At 42.0% G+C, this 23,262-nt stretch overlaps 1 protein-coding gene across 1 annotated transcript in view; it reads left to right on the top strand.

Moving 5' to 3' along the window:
- Positions 1–23,262, top strand: part of CPS1 (carbamoyl-phosphate synthase 1) — a gene marked incomplete at its 5' end in the record, with an annotated part of 91,481 nt that overhangs the window by 12,838 nt on the left and 55,381 nt on the right. The window contains 13 exons of the mRNA XM_082055910.1: positions 332–421; positions 1,143–1,199; positions 3,595–3,687; positions 8,009–8,098; positions 9,261–9,389; positions 10,096–10,202; positions 10,607–10,748; positions 13,166–13,243; positions 15,174–15,272; positions 15,969–16,064; positions 20,603–20,792; positions 21,348–21,505; positions 22,294–22,422. Coding sequence (XP_081912036.1) covers positions 332–421; positions 1,143–1,199; positions 3,595–3,687; positions 8,009–8,098; positions 9,261–9,389; positions 10,096–10,202; positions 10,607–10,748; positions 13,166–13,243; positions 15,174–15,272; positions 15,969–16,064; positions 20,603–20,792; positions 21,348–21,505; positions 22,294–22,422 — 1,458 coding nt within the window. The remainder of the gene's footprint in view (positions 1–331; positions 422–1,142; positions 1,200–3,594; positions 3,688–8,008; positions 8,099–9,260; positions 9,390–10,095; positions 10,203–10,606; positions 10,749–13,165; positions 13,244–15,173; positions 15,273–15,968; positions 16,065–20,602; positions 20,793–21,347; positions 21,506–22,293; positions 22,423–23,262) is intronic.

Here is a 23,262-nt window from a genome sequence, read left to right as displayed (position 1 = left end):
CTAACAAGAAGTATTTTCTCAGTTTGATGCAATTTGCAGCTTTGGTAATGTGGAAGCCACGCTATGCTATGAATTTCCTAAGTAAAATGGTCCAGGTATATTCATGACAGGGCACCGAAGCCTTTACTCCTTTGCCAGGTACCTCTACGCTCCCCCTGTGAAGACCCAGGTTTGCTGCCCTTTTGTCATATAAGAGCAGCCACACCATGTCTGCTCGCCTCAAGTCCTGTCCATTATATGGTTTACAGTGGATGAACAGTGAAAACTCAGAAGGTACAGGGCAAATACAGAGTGATCCTTCAGTGCAAAATGATATTTCTTCTCTCTGCAGGTTTCGGGTTTGCTGGTGCTAGATTACAGCAATGAGTACAGCCACTGGCAGGCTGTGAGGAGCCTGGGAGAGTGGTTGCAGGAAGAACAGGTGAGCAATCAATCTAGGGGTACACTATGATAACAGAGCTGTATGTATGGGAACAAGGGAAAGAACTGCTGGCTTTGAGGTGGCAACCACTGTTTTCCTTTGATGTCTTTACCAGTCTGGACTGGCCTCATTCTCTGTTCTTTAGTTCTCTGATTCTTCATTCACTTCTGCTTTTCAGGGTGCAGTGGTATTTCCAAGATCTGTCTAGAGGGAGTGTTAAATAAAGGGGGATATTAGGTTCTCCATAAAAATAATGCACATTATATTCTATACTCTTGACAAATGTTTCTGTAGTGCTGCTCCTAGTGGTTGCCGCGGTTGTAACCTCAAGAGATGTTGGCTGCCAGAACCCCACTGACCTGAAGCCCTGGGAGTCAAGGGTTTTGTCAGTAGACTGTTGTTCACTTGTGACAGCTAGGAGGGTTAGGTGTTATAAGTAAGGCAAGATGGGGCTCAGAAATTAGACAGATATTTGCCCCATGAGCTTTTTATCTTGTGCTTCTTAGTGCAGAAATTAGATTTGAAGAGCTAAGCTGTTTATGAGTGCGAACAAGGAGGAGAAGTGAAGAACTGGAAATGAGGAAGCCTTGGTAATAGTGCAGCTGAGAGCAAGAGCTCCTTATACAAGGACTTGTTCTTCTCAGCAGAGTGATCTGGCTGCTCTCTTCTTCTGTCTTAACCGTTTGTTCTCTAACTTGCCATTCTCTTGTGTTTTCTACAGGTGCCTGCACTATATGGGCTTGATACTAGAATGCTGTCCAAATTAATTCGTGACAAGGTACGATCTGCTTCCCCTGATCCAATTGCATTAACTTTGCTCTTGCTGGGCCCTTTCTCTAACAGTGCAGCAAACCTGTGGTAGCAATGCTACTGCTGGGCTGCCTTGACCTTGGATGCTGCTCAGGTCCCCATGTTCTTCCAAAGGCTCTGTGTCTTCTGTACAGCTGAGGCAATGCTCTGATCCCAGGGAGCCCCCTTTCCTTAGCTCTGCTCTGCGTTTCCTCTTCTGCATCAGTGAACCAGCACAAGCTGATGTAAGTGAAAGGCCTCAGGTAGCTGTGTCAGACAAAACAGGTAGTAGTGTCAACTACATGTTGCAGTCAGAGAGCAACAACTGAGAGATATTGTGTATATTCATTCAGACAGCACCACCTTTGATCAGTGGAAATTCTCCTGCTCCTTACAGGTAAAGAAATGCCTACAATAACCTAAGATGGATTTTTAACTCAAGCTGTTTTACTTTGGCTGAAGCCTGTTTTTATTTTTAATAGTCATTACTTTTCTCTGGTTTCCCAGAGCTGACAATTGAAGGACATGAGCAGGATTATGTTACCAAATGCAGGTTAATGTTAAGGTACATTTCACACTGGCTAAAGTACTGATCAAAGCCAGTCTGAATGTAAATGTGCCTGGGAGGCTCTTCTTTTGTAATGGATTATTTGAAGCTGTTCTTCAGGTGATCATTTTGCAGTCTGCAGGCCAAGCCCACACCCCCTTTCATTCCACAGAGCAAAATATGAAGACCCAGCTTGAATGGAAGAATATTTGTAGAAATGAATTCTTGTTGGAAAATGGGGTGTTGTCCTGCTTTTGTAGACAGCAGACAAGTGCAGTTTAATACAATAGAAAATGGCAATACATTTTCTGCTTTCTTGAGACATACTGTTTAATGGATCTGTGTTCCTTTCATCCAAAGTAAATAGTCTTTCAATGTTTATCCTGTAACTCCTCAGTGTATGGTAGTAATGCCCATTGTACCAGGACTCTGAGTGGTATTGGATTATGGCTTTTAAAATGGTGCAGAGTGTAGCCCTTTCCCCCCATCTTCTCAGGTTGAAAAAAACAGCTAAATGTTTCACTCCCTGTTTATAAGTTGGGGGTGAGAACAGGGATTCACTATGATAAATGCAGAAATGAGCAGTGACTTAAATGGGACTCTAAAGGGAAATGTGGGGCATCATTTGGCTGAATAATCTGGGAGCAAGGTAAGACACAGGGTTCCTGTTTGAGACCGATGACTTTAGGGCATTGTCATCAGCATTTATGGGACTGGCTGCATGGTGACACTCGGCACTTGCCTTGGTTCCCAAGAACCTGACTTGGTTAAGATGATGCTGACCTTTTCAGTTCTGCTCCAGGCAAAGCAGGCTGGAGCAGCTTTTGGTGTAAGGTGCTACTCAAGATGAGACAGAATGTCAGCCACTATTAAGAGCAAAACTCTGTCTTTTAAAACTTACCCTTAGTAGTGTTCATGGCAATGCAATATTCTGGCTCTTTCCTGCCCCAGGAAAATGGCAAGCATACTTCAGGTGTGGTCAGCCATGGAAGTATTTCTTGGAAATATTGCTAAACCCTATGAGCAATCCTGGTGCGCGTGCTGGCCTGATATGTACAGGGCGAGCTGAGTTTAACAGGATTTATCATGAAAGTGTTATATGTTAAAAGTTACAATGAAACATTTACTTCTATTTTACTTTCCATTCCATACTTGTAAAGTTCTGTCCCCATGCTGGTTAATTCCACTTATTCCAGGAGTGGGGCAAAGGCAAAACAGGGATTCCTTTTTTCATTGGGAACTTTATTGAGCAGAAGTTGGAGAAGGATATGCTGCTGGCAGAGCAAGAGTGTTGTAGCTTCTATGAAGTGGTAACAGCAATAAAAAGTAGAGTTTGCTGGAGGTGATATTTTTTTTTAACAGCTTATTCAGAAAACAGCTGTGCTGACTTGCCTCCTGCATAACTTTGACTTACCCCAGGTCTGCTGCTTTGTGGATATCCACAAGAGGTGGCTGAAGACCTCACGGTGGGTTTCCAGTACCAAAAACTTTCAAACTGCTTTGTGGATTACTCCCAGATCTACACAAGTTATTTGGGGATCTGAATGCTGACCCTCTTCAAAGGCAACCCATTTTACTGTCACTAGACAGCTTGCTGAACTACCTATTAACAAATTTTTCTGCTGACAATGCCTTTCCCCTGAATGGAGGATTTTAAACAGATTCTTTGATACCAAGGTAGGCTCATAAACTTCTGAAGATGCTAGTAATAGCTATAAGCTGCCAAGAAACTATCTCTAAACAGCTGTTCTAGTTGCTGTGCCTGTCAGCACCTTGTCCCAGTATTCACAGCTTCTCCTTTGCTCGTGCTTTGTTGTTTACTGGTGTATTTCCACAGGGCACGGTACTTGGGAAGATTGAATTTGAAGGTCAACCCATGGAGTTTGTGGACCCAAATAAGCAAAACTTAATTGCAGAAGTTTCAACAAAGGTGAGAAGTTCTTCTGTATTGCCAGGGCTATACACTCCAGTTAGTAACTGCTCCCCATTTGCCCTCGGGATCATCCAGTCTTTCTAAACAAACAATCTGGGGACCTTTTCCAAACCATATACTCTTCCAGATCTTCGAAGGACTGTCATATCAACATCATCCTCATAGAATCCCCCATGACTTCTTAGGTGCAGTGTTGAAGATGTAAAATGAGCTGTGTTGAGCTGGATGTATTCTGAACAGTACCCTGATGGGAGGATTGTGTGTTACAAAGACAGGACTGAGAAGTATTGGGGATACAGTTAGACCTAGTATGTGGTGGACATTTTCAAACATAAGAAAAATTAATAAAAAGAATGGTTGCTTTCTTTAAATACATTTCGGGAAGGCTCGCAATAACATTTGCTGATCTGTGTTCAGGCATACTTTTATTGATGTGATTCCAGGAGATATTCCTAGATTTCTAAAAGAGACCAAGTTAGGAACCCACTGGATCTCATATTACTGGCATTAGCTGCTTTGTCTACACATATGTGCAGAACACCAGTTAAGTTTGTACTCTGTTAGTGGAGCATGCAGACTTTTTCTCAGCTTGTGGTTGAACAAACATTACACATCATGAGGTTGTAGTAAACCAGGCCCATACTAAAAATTACTATTCTTGTTCCAGTGCAAGGACTAATGTCTTAAGTTGTGGGGATGTAATTGTGAGATAAAGAGTGCCTTGGATGATTAATTCCATTGACTGAAGTGAGAACTGGGTGTTTAATCCCTTTTACAAATCCTGTGCTTACTCTGGTGTTTGCAGCTCCTTCAAGACCAGTGAGGCTCTTGAAGAGTGCTGCAAATAGTTGCTTGTGTACTGTTCTGCACACAAGCTCATATGTTGGTGGCATGAGTGCAAAACAGTCCTGAACAAACTGGCTGGTGAGCAAGTGGGAATTTGGAGCACAGTTTCTATCCAGGCTTGGACTTAGAGTGGTAATTGGTCATCTGAGATGCCACTGGAATACATCAGCCACCTGGCAAATCCCACCTCTGGGGATCTCACCAACTCCTGCCAATGCCTCTGCTGTGTTTTCAGTCAGGGCCTTGTTGCTACACAGAAGGATGGCAATTGCTTATTGAGGTTGTGATCTATGATTGAAAGATGCAGGTGGAGCCATTTTGAGCAGTAACTCAGAAATAGGTAAGGCTGCTGATGTTAAGCTGTGTAATTACTAAGAGAGAATTACTGTAAAGATGCTGCAAATAGCTTCTAAAAGGGAGATATAATAAGATCAAGGAGCTTTGGTGTTCTCATTATGTTTATAACTTCATTTTATAGGCTTAAAAAGCAACATCACAAATAACTCTGCAAATGAAGTTAGCTGTTCAATGTTGGTAATTATTTGACATGATAATCTTTCTGTTGCCAAACAGCTATTTTCATGTAAATCAAGATACAGTAAGATCAGGAATCTGCTTATCAATTGTACATGAGGAGTGATTGATTTTTTTTTTTTTTTTTTTTTTTTCCCTGAGTTCTTTAGGTGCTAAGGTTATAGAATCTATTTGCTAATGTTGTCTGTACAGGGCAGGGAGTGTAGCAAACTGCCAGTATTTTGCAGGAATGTATTTTGGTGCATGTGATGGTCAGTGTTCCAAAGCAGATGAGAACTATTTAGCCATGTGAAGCTAAAAGGCCACTTCTACCCACACACTCTTTTTGTTCTCAGCACTATTGCTTTCCCTGACTGCTGGCTTGCAGCCTTCCCACGTCGTCCTTTCAGACTGGGACAGTTTTTGTAGGGTGTGCAATGAACAGATGGGGGAAATCCTCTGGCTTTGGAAGGAATGTGTTTTAACAGCTCCCTGATCAGTTCTCAGTCTGGTTTCTGTCTAGACATGATCTTGTCCAGATGCAGGGGTCAGTGCTCTGCCATACAGAGGAATAATAAGTGTGAGAAGTGGGGGGAGGGTTGTGAAGGCAGCAACACCTAAAATCAGTCTTGCTGCTGAAGGAAATGTTGCAACAAACCATAGACTAATTAATTGAACAGGGAAGACTTTTGAGAGTGAGGTAATTAAAGAACCTTAAAGCAGTTTTGTCCTACAACTTGCTCTGGTCATTAGAACAACCAAAGAGAACCTTTGAGGGACATCATTGCTTGGTTCATAATGTTTTGCAGCTTAAGTATGGATGTTGTGACAAATTATGGAGTTTCCAAAAGGGGCTTTAAAAAGGAGGGTGAGTTTTTCTTAAGGCACTCTGGCACATCACACTAAATTAGTTTCTGTGAGAACTGAGCACCTTAATGTTACTGAGATTTTTGAAACCCACTTCCCAGAAGCCTGAAGGACAGCAGTTAGAAGACCCATACAGTCCCTGTGCAGTGATGAAGTTCCACTATGGACTGTGGATGTAGAATCCACTTGTATGTTGGTGACTGTGAAGATACTGTCATATCTGACGTCAAACACAGCTTTGTATCAGAAACCTTGAGTGATCTAACAAGGCCCAGTTTCAATATTATTTCCATTCTACTTGTTCCCAAAAGGGGATCGTGGGGTACTTTGCCATCTGCTTATGTAGTGTGAACTGCAAGATAAATTCCAATACAAAAATCTCCTTTCAGCATTACACAACAGGAGTTGCAACAGCTTTGGTAACACTCCTGGCTCTGTGCTGAGTCATGTCCTCAAAGGTGGATTGGGGGCCATCAGTGGTCCTTGTGTTGCCACTTGAAACCTTGCGGTGAAGGGAAGTGGCTCCTTGCACCCACTTCTTCCATCCTCACTTCTGACATGGCAGTAAGTTGCTCCTGATGATGATCAGAACTGTCCTCACACAGGACATGCTCCTGCATCCTAAAAATCCCTTCACCTTAATCTTTGAGAAAATAAAAGTTAAAACCAGAACTGAGTTATGATAACACAGAGGGAGGAATTGTAATATTCTGCTAATAATCTTGCGTTCCCTGTAGAGGGGATATTTTTCCTTCTTGGCTGGACATAATCCCCCTATGAAAAGACTCAGTTTGTCACCTAGCACCAGGCATATTGGGCATGGATTTTAGCACCCTTTTCATATAGGGGCACAGCTGTGAAATATGAACGCCAGGGAAGCTGATTGTAGAGAGAGTTATACAGATGTGGTTTTTATATGTTTTTTTTTTCTCCTAAACAAACAGAAAAACCCAACCAAACACCACTCCCCCCAAAACAAAACAAACCCAAACCAAAACAAAAAACAAAACCAAAACCAACAAACAACCAAACATAAAACATTTTTTCAGTGGTGTATTGCACAAGAGAAAAGCCACTTTGGATAAAATGCACTTAGCAATGTCAGCATTCAGAAGCTGACCATAACTGAAGGTAAGCACAGAGTTAGTTTTTAGAAGGAAGAAGGCTGCCTTATGTACTTAGTGATGTATGACATCCCAGCCTGCTGCTAACTGCAGTCATGCAACAAGCAAAATAATTCAGCAAGCTTCAGAAAGCAGCTGTCTGAAAAAAAAACCCACAACACAAACAAACAAAACCCCACCACACCAAAACCCCTTAGATCAGTGCTGCAGCTGTCTGTCAGTATGTCTGCATGTTGCAGACATATACAGTGGTTTGCTCTGACTGTCTTCCATGCTGGCTGCAGCTAACAGGTAAGTGGGTGTACAAAGCAGGAAGTCAGCAGCCCCAAATTGGGGCAAATCGACTTTGTGGAATGGGTTAAGGAACAGCAGCTGGAGGAGGAGGAGGAGTGTTGTCCAATATGTAAAAATATCAGGTCCATATGAACACAGGTGACACTCAGCGGCCTGTGCTGCTGTGATGTGCTCGAGGTCAGTCACAGGGTATCTCCAGCTGTGATTTGGTTTTATTGTGACTGAAGGGTCACGGTGGTGTTTGATGTGATGGACCTGGGACTGGTGTGAAGTAGCGTTGCTCCACTGGCATCAGCAGGATAACTTCAGCTGAAAATCTCTTACTGTTTATCTGGCATTTCTCTTGGGCTGTAATAATCTGTGAGAGCTGGCTTGCTGCTTCACTGCTAATGAGGTGAAACACAGGAAAAACGCTTGTCTTAACTATGGAAACAAGTGATTTCTTAGGGATTGTTGTTACTGCTGTAATCAACACTATATAAAAGAACATTATAACTTCTACTTTCACAGAAAAATGAAGGAGGCACTAAAGTCTGCAGTAATTCTGGAAATTTCCATGTAAATTAATTGTTAAGTACCAGTTGCTGCATGTTGATGAAAAGTTATTCCTTTCTCTCTGTGTCTTAGGGGCGGGGGGTAATCTGTCATTTACAGCATGGTCTGTCTTTTTATAGGAAGTCAAGGTTTATGGCAGAGGGAACCCAATTAGAGTGGTAGCTGTCGACTGTGGGTTGAAGCACAATGTTATCCGCCTGCTGGTAAAGGTAGGTCAGTGCTTTATGTCCTCTATCTCTTGTTTTGCTTTGGTAAAAGTCTCCCCTGAATTCACTAGCCTTCCTTCTAGCTGGACATATCCATTTGAGCAGCAGCTTCCCTCCTAAAATGAGGTACAATTTTTAGGATTATTTTTATGGACTGGGTGGTGTTTTCTGCACATGGTACCTGTACTGAGGTGGTGTTAAGGAAGAGGACCTGTGCAGGAGCCTCTCAGCCATGAGAATTCCTGGAAGGTGAGCTTTACAAAGGGAAGGCACAGTCTCTTTAAAGAACAAACAAGGAAGGTCAACCCAACTTCGTCAAAAATAAGTAAATGGGGGAAAAAAATTCACAGTGAGGTGGTGAATGGCTGATATGGGCCCAGGGAAGTTATGGAATGCTCATCCTTGGAGATACTGAAAATTCAACTGACCAACGCCCTCAGCAACCTGCCCTGAAGTTGAAGTTACCTGACTTTGAGCAGGGACTGGACCAGATGACCTCCTGAGGTCCCTCCAGCCTGAGTTACTCTTGAATGCTATGAGTCTGTGAAAATCTTTTCCTGTTGTTAGCACAGTGGTATAGCAGTCCTTCTCTAGGCACACAAGAGGTATGAATGAGGTGTCCTCTCATTCTCTAGATGTGCAGGGCTTCCCTGTTTCTGTGGTTTGGTGTGTTTTGTTTGTTTGTTTGTTTGTTTGTGTTTTTTTGTTGTTGTTTTTGTTTGTTTGTTTTGGTTTGGTTTTGGTTGGGTTTTTTTAGTTAATCTGGAAATTTGTCCAGTTTTTGATGTGCAGAACTATTTCTGGCATGTCACAGAATGAGGCTGTGAAGCCCTACTTTAGCAGTTAGGATGAATGCACCATGTAAAGTGAACATTTTGTGGATGTGCAAACACACTTATTTTGTGTTCCATTAGTAAGTTTTGATCTCATTAGTGCATTTCAGACAAACTTGACAAACACTGAGGTGGCTCAAAGAGACTAAGGTTTTGTTAAAATAATCTGGGCAGATAGTGGAGAAAAGCCTCATTTTTGTCCCTGGCAAAGGAATGACTGAAATTCAAACTCAGCCTCTGGGACATGAGAGCATGGGAGCAACCACCTGACACAAATTCATTTGTTCCCTTCCTTTTTCTTTTTTTTTTTTTTTTGTCTTTCTTTCCCCCAGCGAGGTGCAGAAGTGCATTTGGTTCCGTGGGACCATGATTTCACCAGCATGGAATATGATGGACTCATAATTTCTGGAGGCCCAGGGGATCCTATGAAGGCCCAGGAGGTGATTCAGAATGTCAGAAAGGTACAGTGTAATAGTTACAGCCCTATTCTTCTTGTTTATTTGACTTTTTTTTTAAGTGTCTGAAATCTAAACAGTTGGTTTTACTACCTTGTTTCCCTGAAAATAAGACCTATCCCGAAAATAAGTCCTAGCATTATTTTTCAGGATTTTTGAGGATGCTTGAAATACAAGCCCTACTCCAAAAATAAGCTCTAGTTACAGTTCATCAAAAAAGTCAATTTAGGTAGTGTCTAGGCATGTAAAAAGGTAATAAGTTTTGGAGTAAAAATTAATATGACACTGTCTTATTTTCAGGGAAACAGGGTAACCTTACGGACCTAATGTCATTCAGTCATTTCAGCTGCCTGGTATATTCCTCATCTTGGTCCACTGGAGGCTGTCTCCAGACCAGTACTTATACAACTAATAATTAAAAAAGAACCATCTGTGTTTTCACAGTGCTCCCATTTGAAATAATGTTGCACACTAAATGACTGTGGTGCAGAGTGTCATTGCTTGTTCCCCTTGAGTAGACCCTGACATCCAGCTGTGCTCTGAGGCCTCCCTCTGAAGCACAGGAGGAAACTTTCCTTTATAGGTTGTTGCTACCCTTGCATTCAGTTTTTTCGCAAGTCTGTGTGGCTGCTGTGAGGGAACTACCATGGTTTGTTGCTGTAATTGCTGAACAGAGACACCCCAGTATTTCCTGAAAACCTTTTCATTTTAGGTCCTGGAGAGCAATCGCCCAGAGCCCTTGTTTGGAATTAGCATGGGGAATCTCATCACTGGAATAGCAGCTGGAGCTACTTCCTACAAGATGCAGATGGCCAACAGGTGCAGCAGCTCTTCTGCTTCCAAGGGCCCAGACAGACCAGCTCAGCATTGCAAGAGGCCACAGAGCAGCGGTGCTTTGCTTCTGAGCTGCCTTAATGGGAGCTAGCGTGGCAGTAATGTTACTTTTGCATTCCAGCCATTCTCCTTGCCTTTAATTTAAACTGTCATGTTATGCATTGCTTTTTTTGATGGTGTTTTGGAAGTATGTGATGTAGTTTATCGCCATTGAACTGAAGGATAGCAAAGTTTCTCCTGGGATTTATCATCTTGAGATTGGTTACCCATATTAAGCAGCTACTGTTGAACTGATATGTATAGCCCCACAGTTATCAGCTCTTCCTAAGTGTGGCATTTGAACACATCTAGCACTTCCATCCCCTGTTCTCTGATCTTTTCTCTTTCAGGGGGCAGAACCAGCCTGTCCTGAATGCAGTGAATGGACAGGCTGTCATCACCGCACAGAACCACAGTTATGCCATTGACAGCTCTACCCTCCCACCTGGCTGGAAACCTCTCTTTGTGAATGCCAATGATCAAACAAATGAGGTGAGCTCTTGCTTTCCAGGTACCTGCACACACCAGTCTCTAGTGAGCAAAGGTTCCATCTCACTTTATTTCACCTCCTGGAAGCTTGCTGTCAGATTACAGTTATTTATCAGGACTAAACTTGACGATTTGACTGTTTACATTACTTGACATCCTGCCTTACAGCCCAAAAGAGGGTGAACCGTTACCAGTGTTCTCCATACTAGCCCAAAGTGTAGGATTGCACCAGTGACCATACAGTTTCGCTTGAACAGCTGCCTTATTAACTACTGTGATTTCCCTCCTGTTAGTGGTGCTTGCTCACTTCCTGTTGTCTTAGGGCTTGTGCCACAGGTGTTCCAACCTGTGTCGCTGTTTTATTGCGTTGGTTCTGTGTGGCCCAGTGCAGAAAAGGACTATTATTGCAGTCTAATTTGGTCTGTTATTAGAAATAGAATTCCAAGGACTAAAGTCATGAGAGAGAGGCAGCTACCTCTAGAGAACAACTTACAGGACCTAAGCCAGAGGTGTTGTGTCAAGTGACATCCATATAGGAGAAAGGAAAAAATAAAAAATGCCTGGCCTCTGGAGGTTCACAGTTGAACAGGGAAAAGCATAGCAAGGAAAACAATATCCCATAGCTCAGTTCTGACAAGGTCAGACGGACATTGAGACAGATCTCAGGCTTTATTATTGCCCATTTTAAGTCTCCATTAGGCCCGGTGTTGTACAAGTCAGTGAAGTCTTGTTGTTTATCAGAAAAGGTATTTTTCAAAAGCAATTTCCTCCCCAGGATGATGCCACTCTGTTTTGTTTAAATGCCCGTACGAAGTCTGGCAGATCGAACAGCACTGTTCTGGCATATTGTGGCTATACTTCACAGTAATTTCCAGCTGATGATTTTAGAATAAGTTTGTTGTTTGTCAGTTGCTGTTTTCTTTATCCTTACAGACATATCTAAACAGGGACAAATGTTACCAGACAAGATATTAATACAAAAAAATTGCACCTCTTCAGCTAAATTTTTGAAATTAGTTTGTTTTAGCTGTGTTGACAAACCAAACCTTTTCATCCCCAGACCTTTCATGTTTGCTTTAGCTGAAGTTTGGAGACAAGTGTGATGGTGTTTTCCATAAAGCAGGTGACGAGGTTGGACATGAGTCTACTGGATCTAGAAGCATGACATTCTTTCATGTGAGCTGAAGGACTATTTCTGTGAGCCCCAAAGCAGCATCAGTCTCCTAAACCTTCATAGACAGACAGGGACAAGGAGTGATGTTTGTTTAGCGTAGGATGCACAAACAGGAACAGAATTGGATGGGCTCTTATGTGCAGTCTGTTGCATTCTTCTGTTTGAAAGATCAAAAAACCCATTTCTTCTGACTGACCTGACCCATCACAGCTGGGCAGCTTTCCAAATACTGACAAGCCATGGACTGAATGTTTTTAAAAGATATTTGCACGCAACTAGAAGTAAAAGACTGATGGCATTATTCACTCTGAGGGCAGAAACTCATACCATAATGGATCAGCTGTGGTCAGTAGCTCATCTTTCATCCTTGTTCTATCCCAGCGTCCCACCCTGCCACTCTGGATGGCAGTGTTGCTCTATAGGAGCTCATGGCACTCCTTTGCTCATTCTTAAGGGACACACGTTGTATCAACTATTTTTTTCTGGGTTCCCTCTTGAGGGACTGCTCTACTTCCATCTGGAATCGGGCTGTAAGCAACAGCAGCTACAGGGTAGTTTCCCAGTGAACCACACTGCTTGGTGCTATCTGTCCATGGAAATGAGGTGTCTTTTTTTCCTGTTTCCAACTGAAACTACAAGCACTGTCTCCAATGTCAGTTTAGATCCTTCATAGCTATTGTTTGGCCAGAGCAGAGGTTCCATGTCACCATGGGCCTGACAACAGCCCAGAGCAGAGACCATGTGCAAGGCCCTGTGGTCACTATTTAAAGTGAGATATGGAAGTAAAGAGCGTGACCTAAACCTTTCTCTCCTGTAACAGGACCAACCAGATCGGGATGCTAAAACCATTCATTCCATAACAGCCTTGTCCAAGGTGATCTTTTCTTGCAGTATGTGTTTTTCTTCTCTGCCTGGTTCGGGATTACCTCCGGAGGGAGACCAGCCCATCTACTCTGTTAAGGGCTTACAACTTAGTAGCATTTGCTATTGTAGTGAAAGTCATGTCTCCACTATGCTTCTTGCTGGGTTATACAGGCATTCGAGTGTTAGCAGAAGAGCAAGAGGCTCAATGACTCTGCAGATGAGACACTGTTTGAAGACTGGGAACGAAATGGGTGTAAATTTGGCAGCCCCTAGAAACCCCTGAGTCTTTTGGCCTTCAGTGCTTACAGGGGTAAGGTGTGGCTTTCTGTTCTCTTGCCTGCTTGCAAGGAGGTGTCTAAGATGATTGTTTTTATTCTTGCAGGGAATTATGCATGAGACCAGACCGATTTTCACAGCACAGTTCTACCCAGATGCAAATCCTGGGCCAAGAGACACAGAGGTATTGTATGAGAGTTGATCTGGGCTTGCTTTCAGATGGCCTAGGGAGTGCAGATATGTGTTAGGTATGGTGACAAGTCTTCAGTTTGGTAATGGTCTCAAGTCTTGATTTTGGAAATGCTGGGATCCTAGAGAGCCTAGTCATGCATAGGCTTGTGTCTGCTTAGGTTGATCTGCAGCTAATTACAATCAACAGCAAGGCATCTATTGACTTCTGCATGCTTTGGATCAATGATTCCATTCATATGATGTGTACACTTTGAGTCCTGGTGGGATTATTTGTGTGTTGGAAGTTACTGAAGTGCTTAAGCTTTTGCAGGATGAGGCTCAAATCTCTTGTACCTGGGGTGATTACAAAAGGAAAAGGATTTTATCTTAACAGAAAAAAAAATACTAGCCAGATGCTTTGTAATAAAATCATTAACTTTCTAATACATTTTAGTTCCATTTTCAAATTTTATAATTACTGTAGAGTTATGTAAATGGATTCACACTTCTTCACTCTGGTTCTCCTAAGTGAAATGAAATTTTAAGTCCCCATCTGTGCCTTCGTTCAAATTCTATAACAACTGGCTGCGCAGTCACAGGGTATGACTAAGCAGCAACAGGGGATGTGGAAGGCAGAGGAGACATATCTGAACATAAATAAACTATTTAGCATTTCTTGAGAGAGCAAGAATACATAGAAATGCTTATTTTAATCTTAATTTGATGATGTTGATTAAACCTGCAAGTAAATCTCTTGATATCAAGAAGTTTCCTAGCAATGTGATTGACTGGTGAATCTCAGAAAACTGCAAACAACTCTCATTTGTGTCTTTTCTGATTCTGTGCACTCCCACTGCTGGGCTGGGTTAGCTAGCATGGCACCTATCTCACTGGGCTTGCAGGACCCATCCATGCTCCTCCAAAGGTGATGCCCAGCAGCCAGCTTCAGGGGCCATGTGGCCAGAAGCTCCACAAGTGTGGGGTCAGTGGGGAGCCTGTCCCCCTGTCTGCAGCTCTCTGCATGCCTGTGGTGGTGCTGCTGCTCCTGCCCGCAGAAAACTTTTGGAACTTCTCACGGCTAATCTGGAATCCCCTCTGGGAGGACAATAAGCTGGTGAGGGGTCTGGAACACAAGTCTTATGAGGAGCGGTTGAGGGAGCTGGGGGTTTCAGCCTGGAGAAAAGGAGGCTGAGGGGAGACCTTATCACTGTCTACAACTACCTGAAAGGAGGTTGTAGCATGGAGGGGGTTGGTCTCTTCTCCCAAGTAGCAAGTGATAGGACAAGAGGAAACAGCATCAGGTTGTGCCAGGGATGTTTAGATTGAATATTAGGAAAAAATTCTTCCTGAAAAGGGTTTTGAAGCATTGGAACAGGCTGCCCAGTGCAGTGGTGGAGTCACTATCCCTGGAGGTGTTTAAAAGGCATTTAGATGAGGTTCTTAGGGACATGGTTTAGTCCTAGAGTTAGGTTAGGTCATGGTTGTACTCAGTGATCCTGAGGGTCTCTTCCAACTGAAATGATTCTATGACAATACTGATTTAGCACAACCGATCTTTAGATTTACCTATTCAGATCACAGCTTTGTAGCAGGTTCCATTCCAGATGGTTCCCTTCAGCTAGTTAAGTGTATGGTCTGCTGTGTTTTAGCTTTTAATGCATGCTCATTCATTACTCTGCCAGCCACATGCAAGCCGAGCACAGAGACATGATTGATGTGTGTTTTTTTTCCTGATATGACCTCACTTTCTCGAATGCAGTTTTGTCAGATATGTCAAAGTTGTTAAAAAAAATCAAAATAATGATCCCCTCTTTTCTGATGGTGTAAATCTGCCTTCTGAAGGCAGCAGAGTTGATAGCTTGAGCCTGTTTTTTTTTCCTTCTTTGCTTGGTATTTGTTTAATTCCACTTTGAGGATTAAATACATATGTTTATTTTTCCTAGTTTCTGTTTGATTCATTTATTTCACTGGTTAAGAGAGGGAAAGGCACTACTATTTCCTCGGTCCTGCCGAAGACTGGAGTGATGGGTTCCAGAGTGGAGGTCAGTGTACTTGTTATTCACGCCTGTCAGTGAGGCTGGGAGCTACGGAATTCCTGCTGACCCCGTGGTACAGAATGGCACAGAAAGCTGACCATGGAAGTCAGAGGAGGCTTCCCTTCCAAAAGGCCTGTCAGCTGTCTGTCTCACAGTCATCAAGCATCTCTTGTGCTGTGAACTCCCTTTTCTTTGAGAAAGTTTTAAGATCTGATGTTTCATGTATTTTTTTTCTTCATAGCTCTCTCAAGGAAGCTGCTCTCATAGCAGTATATGAGGTGCCCTGGGATACTCTGTCTGTGAGATTTTGTGCTAGCAGCATAATATTGATGCTCTGTTGCTTAGCAAATAAATCTGAAATTCCCAGTGTGAGCTGAATTTCTCACAGTTTTGCTATCTTAGAAGGCAGCTGGACTTTGTTGGCAGCCAAAGTGAGGCATAGTTGTCTATAAGCACGTGATACAATTAACATATTTATTGTATACCCTATGCATCAGTCACATGCTTCTCTAACCAGAGATATATGTGAGAAGTCCAGCAGAAATATTCTTAGAAGTAGAACTGCTGTGGTTTTGGAGGTGACTTCTCTTTTTAGAACTTAGGCTTTGTAATTTAAGGCTGTTCAGTGCTGCACAGTCTCTGTTATTTCAACACCCACTCCCATGGGACTGATTTTTTTTTTATTCTGTTTGACACTTTTAGGTTTCCAAAGTTCTTATTCTAGGATCTGGGGGTCTGTCGATTGGTCAGGCAGGGGAATTTGATTACTCTGGATCCCAGGCTGTGAAAGCCCTGAAGGTGAGCGGATACTCTGCGAATACTAATGTCATGTAATTTACTTTCTCTTCTCACAGCTAACTATGATCATCCAGCTATGGTATCACTGGGGCAGGGAAGCTGGTGAGAATAAACGACTATAGAGAAATTTAGGCATTTTTTATTTGGGAATTTGTTGGTTGAGTGATGCGAGTTAACCACTCCAACTTATCTTGCAAAGAGAGACATTCTCAAGGTTTCCATTGCAGTCTTCAAGCAGTTTGTTATTTGGGATGTGTGACTGGTCACTCCAGGCTTGTCAAATTCAATGGAAATGAAGAGGAGGAATATGGTCAGTTACACCTGAGCTGGTTACTGAAACTTTTGTGATATGCCAACACACTGCAAGGTAGACAAATAATAACAGTTAAATGGTTGGCTGCTGTCAGGACTTATGCAAAAGATTTTGAATGTGTTATCCAGGTGGTTTTCCTGAATGGTATTTATTTTAAATAGGATGAACTTTTAGAAATTCATATATGCCAAGTTTTGTTTCCAGAAAAGACTCATAATCTTGAAAGGGATGAAAGAAAAGTCATTCCTCTGGATGAATTTTGTCTAGCACATGTATTACCTCATTTCTGATGTTCATTTTTAGAAGATTGGAGAGCTGAGAAGTTCCTGAGAAGTGCATGCATTTAAACTATGCTTGTGCTGAAGCATCCTGCGTAGTACACTCACATGGTAGGGTTTAGGGTCTGATGGATTCAGAGCAGATGCAGCACCTGCCTTCAGATGAGGTGATGATGAGTGGCTCTGAGGCTGTTTTGACACCAGGGCCATTCTATTTCCATGCTGACCCCGGAGTCAAGGGAGGAAAAAATCAATTACAGTAATTTGAAATATAATCTGGGATTGCTGTGGGTTGGCACCAGTGTTAGAACACATCTTGTGTTCTGTATGATTTGGTTGTGTCCTGTATTGCTGTTGCTGGCTATTAGTTCAAGCTGGCCAAGTCATCAAGAAAACAAGTTAGGAGTGGAGGATCCCAGAGTTGGTGTGTGCAAATAATGACCTGAGTTGGAAAGGAGGCATCTTTCTCCATTTTTTTCTCTTTCATCCTTCAAACTCAGCTCCAGTTTGTGGAAGAAAGTGTGTGTTGGTTTTTTTTTAAATGATAAATCTTCCTAGCTTGACCTCCCTCAGTGCCCTTTCCCTTCCCATGGCCACCAGCCCCCTGCTCTGATCTGCAGTGCTCGCGCTGCCTGACCTTGCCTCTGGCACAGTGATTTACAGCTCCATGTGAGAGAAGGCGCTTGGTCAGTGGCTGCCAGGAGAAAGCTGCAGAGCTTGGGTGGAAGAGAACGGGGATAATTAACAGGAGACAAGAGAGATTTCTTTCCCCTTAGACTTCTTTTTTTTTTTTTTTTTTTTTTTTTTTTTTTTTTTTTTTGTTATAAATAATCAACATTGATTCTCACTGCTGGATGATTGATTCATTCTGCTGTGTACTGCTGTTCTTCCTGTTGAATGCTGATTCATTATAAGAAGGTAACGTTGCTCAAATTCAGTTCTATACAGTTAAATGGGTGCCTCTTTTAAGGAGCAAAATACTGTGGAGCTGGGACTTCCCCAGACAGTGAATTTGTATTTGCAAGGATGTTCATCAAAGGCAGGAACATCCTCTGAAGAACAAGGCCTGGAAGCCTCTGTGAGCAACAGGGACTGGCTTTTAGTCTCCTGAGGAACCTTCTGGATTACTTGCTGTGAGGAGTCTCCCAACTGGTCTGAATACAGGTAGATATTACACAAAAAGAGGAATGGAGCCCTCAAGTAGTATTATTAATTCTCTGTTTTAATTAAGTTGTAACAAATGCCTCCAATTAGGATGGGTGGCCATTGTGCAAAGTTCTATGTATTTATAACAAAATTTAAAAGGCAGAAATTGAAGGAAAGGGTTGCAAGGGCAAACAGCAAGTGGATTATAATCCAGCATCCTGAACAACTGACCCAGAGGATGTGATATTAATAAAATGTGTCTCTCAGCACAGTGAGCATTAATTCATTAATTGTCTTCCTCATCACTGCAATCTGGTCCTTAAGACACGTGGCCCCCAGATAAGTTGGCAAGAAAGGGCTGAGATGTACAGATACTCCAGCTTCTTAGAAAGCAATACACCTCTCTCTCCCCCATTCATTGCCAGAGAATTATAGCTGTGAATTTCTGAATATATTTAGTAGAGGAGAACGTTTTGGTCGGAGATCTGCTCTTTTCCTCAACACCACCATGAAAACTACCCAGTTTGGGGTCATTTGTCTAAACCTGAAATATTTTCCCTGAGGATTTTCTCTCTCCTTTCCCTTACCTGTTCCACACATTTTCAAGGAAAGCGTACTTCAGTGAAAAAAAATCCAACTTTTGATGGGGGAAAAAAGGTCAGCAGAAATTTACAGCCAGTCTTAAGGCAGTATTTTAAGTTATCAAAGGAAGGAGAAGAAATGTTATCCAATACCTGCAGTTAGTGAGAATTCCATTGCTCCAGGTGAGTTATATATTTGTTCCCCCAAACCAAAGAGTCAATCAATCACAAATTGTAAATAAACACAGAAAAACCCTATGACATCTTCATGTGAACTGGGGTATGCTTGTTTTGGCTGGGGTAGTTAATTTCTTCATAGTAGCTAGGATGGGTCTGTGTTTTGGATTTGTGCTGAAAACAGTGTTGATAGTACAGAAATGTTTTCATTATTGCTGAGCAGCACATACAGAGAGTCAAGGCCTTTTCTGCTTCTCACACCCTGCACCACTGAGGATGCTGGGGGTGCACAAGAGGCTGGGAGGGGACACAGCTGACCCCAGCTGACCAAAGGGATATTCCACACCATATGATGTCATGCTGAGTATGTAAAGCTGGAAGAAGAAGAAGGAAGCAGGGGGGTCATTCAGAGTGATGGTATTTGCCTTCCCAAGTAATGGTTACATGAGAGGGAGCCCTGCTGTTCTGGAGATGACTGAACACCTGCTTGCCCATGGGAAATGGTGAAGGTTGCTTGAAGGAATTCCTTGTTTTGCTTTGCTTGTGTGTGCGGCTTATTAAACTGTCTTTATCTCAATTTATGACTTTTCTCACTTTTACTCTTCCAATTCTCTCCCCTGTCCCATTGGGAGTAGCGAATGGCTGTGTGGTGCTGGGTTAAACCTGGAGAGTCCTTTCTGGCACCCAATGTGGGGCTCAAAGGGTTGAGGTAACAACAGATCTGAACAGAGCGTGTTAAAATATTTCTTTTTTTTCCTTTATTCTTCTCTCAGAGCTGTTGTGCTTGTTCTCAGAGCTCTCTCTACTTGCTGTATATGTTCCCTGTTGTGCTGTTTATCATCTCTGGAGGCTGGATTAAGGTTATCATTTTTCTGTACTATGTAACACTGGCTTATGATATTATAAAATTACTGGTCTTCAGACTAATCTGATATTTGTACTCAGCATTGCTGTCATCTCCATACTTCAGGAACCATCTTTCAGAAACTATTAAGAATTATGCTCTTTATCTTTCTTCCTCAGAGAGCCAATCTATGGGGGAGGCAAGGGGGGACGCTTCCCTTGCTCCTTTACCTTCCCCTTCTCCTCCAGACTAGTTACAACAGCTCTTGAGAATTTGGAATATCCTTGGGATTTTCAACCCAGCATGTTCCTATTGCAATGTCTTCTGAATGTGTTTCAGGCCTTGTTTAAGGTTAAACAACTATTTAAGAACACCAACCAGAGGTCTGCCCCGAGACTGGATAGTTATGAGAGGCAGGGTGTGTGGGATAATATTGGAAAGTATAATACCTGGGGCAGTGGGAACTGCCAGCGTCTTGGAAATTCACCCCTGTACAAGGGCAGAATCATGAAAGACTAGTAAAATATTTGGAAGAAGTATTCTGTCCCAGCTGTCATGTTGTTAGAATAACAATTTCTATACTGGTCCCAGCAATACTTCCATAGCATTTGCTCAAGGAATGGCTGACTCGGTCTACCAACCTCTTTCCTGTTTCTTTTTACTCTTTCTTTAATCTCATCACAGTTCCTGTTCTTAGTGAGAGTTGTCCTTGTTTTGTAACCTCCACAACTTCCATGTAGCAAATCTTTCTCTTAAAATGTGTTTCGCATCTATAATTAGCATTGTTTGCAAATGGTTTGTTTGTAGAAATTTATTGCCTTACAAGAAGATAATGGAGGTTAGAATGAGTTCCCACAAAAATGAAGACATAGCCTTTGTACTTGCTAGTCCACCTTTTCACCAAAGCAGTTTGCTTCTGTCTCCTCTATGTAACACCTAAAGGTATTAAACAATTTCAACCAAATTTCTGAATCAGGTGGGAATCTCCATTCCCTCAAGATTCACAGACAGGCAGAGGCAGAAAAGTAGAGAATTGGCATTAGATCAGGCTGGTACAAGGTACAAGAAATCCCTAATGAGAGAGTACATAAGGAACCAGGCTTTCTAAATTCAACTCTTGGTGAATTACTTGTTGAACCCTTGCTGCTAGCACTTTTTTCACATATGCCTGGCTTTAATGCAGATTTTCATTTTTTCAGGAAGAAAATGTGAAGATTGTCCTCATGAATCCCAATATTGCTTCAGTGCAGACCAATGAGACTGGCATAAAGCAGGCTGATGCTGTCTACTTCCTCCCCATCACTCCACAGTTTGTCATAGAAGTCATCAAGATGGAGCGTCCCGACGGGTTAATTCTGGGCATGGGTGGCCAAACCGCTCTCAACTGTGGTGAGTATGATACAGGCGCCTTGGCACTCCTTGCAGGTAAACTCAGCGTTTTTTATCACGTGTTCAGCAGACTTTATTTGTGCAGATACACAAGACCCACGTGCCTGATACATTGCCCAGGTTACTAAAGGATACAGACAGAGATGGGGGTGTGAGTAATTGCTAAGTTGTGAATGTAATGTGTAATTACCGGTTTTGATAAATCCTGCTTTTCAGCTTTAGTGTCAGTTATTGTAGTTGGATTGGGGATATTCAGACCACCTTGAGGCAGAGATCAAAAGGAAGGTTAGCTTCATTTAGTTTCTTGCAACAGTATCCAACTGTACTGCTTTGTTTTGTGTTGCAAAGGGTGGCCAAGCAGTAATTTTACTAATTCCAGGTTTCATACACTTGAGGACAGAAACTTTCATGGTTCCAAGTTCTAATACTGACAGAGAATAATAAAATTAGCTGCTGAAAAGGTCAGATGACTTGTCAGCTAGTCAGGTATCTTTTGAATACTTTCTTCTTTACCTGCCATCAGTCCTCAAAACAGTGGATTTGTTTACTCTGCAGGAGTGGAACTCTTCAAGCAAGGAGTCCTGCAGCAATATGGTGTGAAGGTCCTAGGTACATCAGTTGAATCCATCATGGCTACAGAGGATAGAAAGCTTTTTTCTGATAAACTGACTGAGCTAAATGAAAAGATTGCTCCTAGCTTTGCAGTGGAATCGGTAAATCAGATAATTTTTGAAGATGCGATTACTATTACCATTGCCCATTTGAGTTATTAAAAAACAAATGAAATTATAGTTTTCTTGAATGAAAGCTGAATACAACTGTGGGGTTTGTATGCTTTCAGTAGCACTCCACAGTGATTGATGCTGGTTCACCATGATTTAAAATGAGTGAAAATGCAATTAAGCACTTGGAAAGCCTAAGCTAATTTGCCCATTGACAAGAAAAGTAAATTAAGTTGGGGTGACTTCTGTGCTGCAGCAGAAAAATATATAATGTGTCAATGGCTACTTTGGGGAAAAAGAAATCTTGCACAAACTATTTAGACTTAGGTTTTCAAGTCCTCAACACCAGCAGTACTGATATCCTTCTTGAGGATGGGAATGTGAAAGCAAAAAACTGGTTCAGTGGGGAGGCCTGTTAGAGTTTGGAAGAAAGCAAACAGGTCTTATACCAGGAAGTCTTTTGGAAGGGTTATTTCATACTGAAGTCTGTGAAAACAGACTAGGTTAGGACACTGTCCATGGAAAGTCAGCAAGGAAGTCCACAGGTAACTAAGGACAGATGTCACATCCTTGAGTGCATATTGCAATTTTCTGCTGTTTGGCAGAACAAAGCCAATTTTTACTTTTTCATTTTATTTTCAGACAGCTTAGTGTCTTACTGGTGGGGTTTCCAACCAACAATGTAACTAGGGTTGAAGACTTTATTCATCTTAACTGTTCATCATATCTCTGAAATGTGTGTTATCATATCCCTGAAATGTGTTCCCCTCTCCTTTAAGATTGAGGATGCTCTGAAGGCAGCTGAAAAGATTCGCTACCCAGTCATGATACGTTCTGCTTATGCCCTTGGTGGTTTGGGGTCAGGCATATGTCCTGACAAGGAAAGTTTGCTGGACCTTGGTACAAAGGTACGTCTGCAATTGCAAGCTCTGAGAACAGAGCTGAGCATCTGATTTTCTTAGATACTCATCTAACAGAGACGCTGAAATGGCACATCTCTTACCTTTCATCTTAGCAGTAAAATATTATCTCGATTCCTTCTAATGCCCTCTTTTCATAATTCCTGCTGACTTGGGTAATGAAAATGGTTAAATGGCAGATCTGTTGAATTCAACAAGTCATTCAAACAAGTCATAATTTGAACAGGTGTTTCAGTAATTTTGGTCTGAAAAGAAACACAGTGGGCTAAATTCACCTACTTTCAGAAGTAAATGGTACATGAAGATGTCAAGGCAGTTAAAACATTTGAAATGCTGATTAATAATGTAGTATCAGGGACAGAAGAACTGAGGGGCTTGGGCCTTTGTCTTTCTGTTTAAAGACAATATTTTTGCTAGGTCAGAAGCTCATGTAGAGGTGTAACTGAACGACACTTTGTAATTTGACATCCACCAGCTGTCTCTGGCTATGAAGAGACAGCTCTTTTTCTGTAGGAAATCTGGGAATGTTTTTCTCTAGATTTGCTGTGAAAAGTAAACAGATAATTGAGAAAAAGAGAACAAAAGCTTTTTTCCTTGGCAAAAATATAGAATTTTAGGAAACAGATCTCTACTATTTGATCTCTAAAATTCTTGGTTCTTTCTTTTTGTGTCTTGCTGAACCTCTCAATCTTTCATGTGTCTCTAGGAAGAGATACTGCTGATGCCAGTAAGAGCTATATGTGAAAATGACATTTCTGTATTTCTCCATGCTGCTGTCATACAAACAGACTTTGATTTTGGTGTGCTTAGTGCTGAACAAACATCTGT

The sequence above is a fragment of the Streptopelia decaocto genome (assembly GCF_964273445.1).
Source record: "Streptopelia decaocto genome assembly, chromosome: 6".
Classification (NCBI taxonomy): Eukaryota; Metazoa; Chordata; class Aves; order Columbiformes; family Columbidae; genus Streptopelia; species Streptopelia decaocto.
The sequence above is the reverse complement of the archived record's forward strand: the minus strand, read 5'-3'. Positions and strand labels throughout refer to the sequence as shown.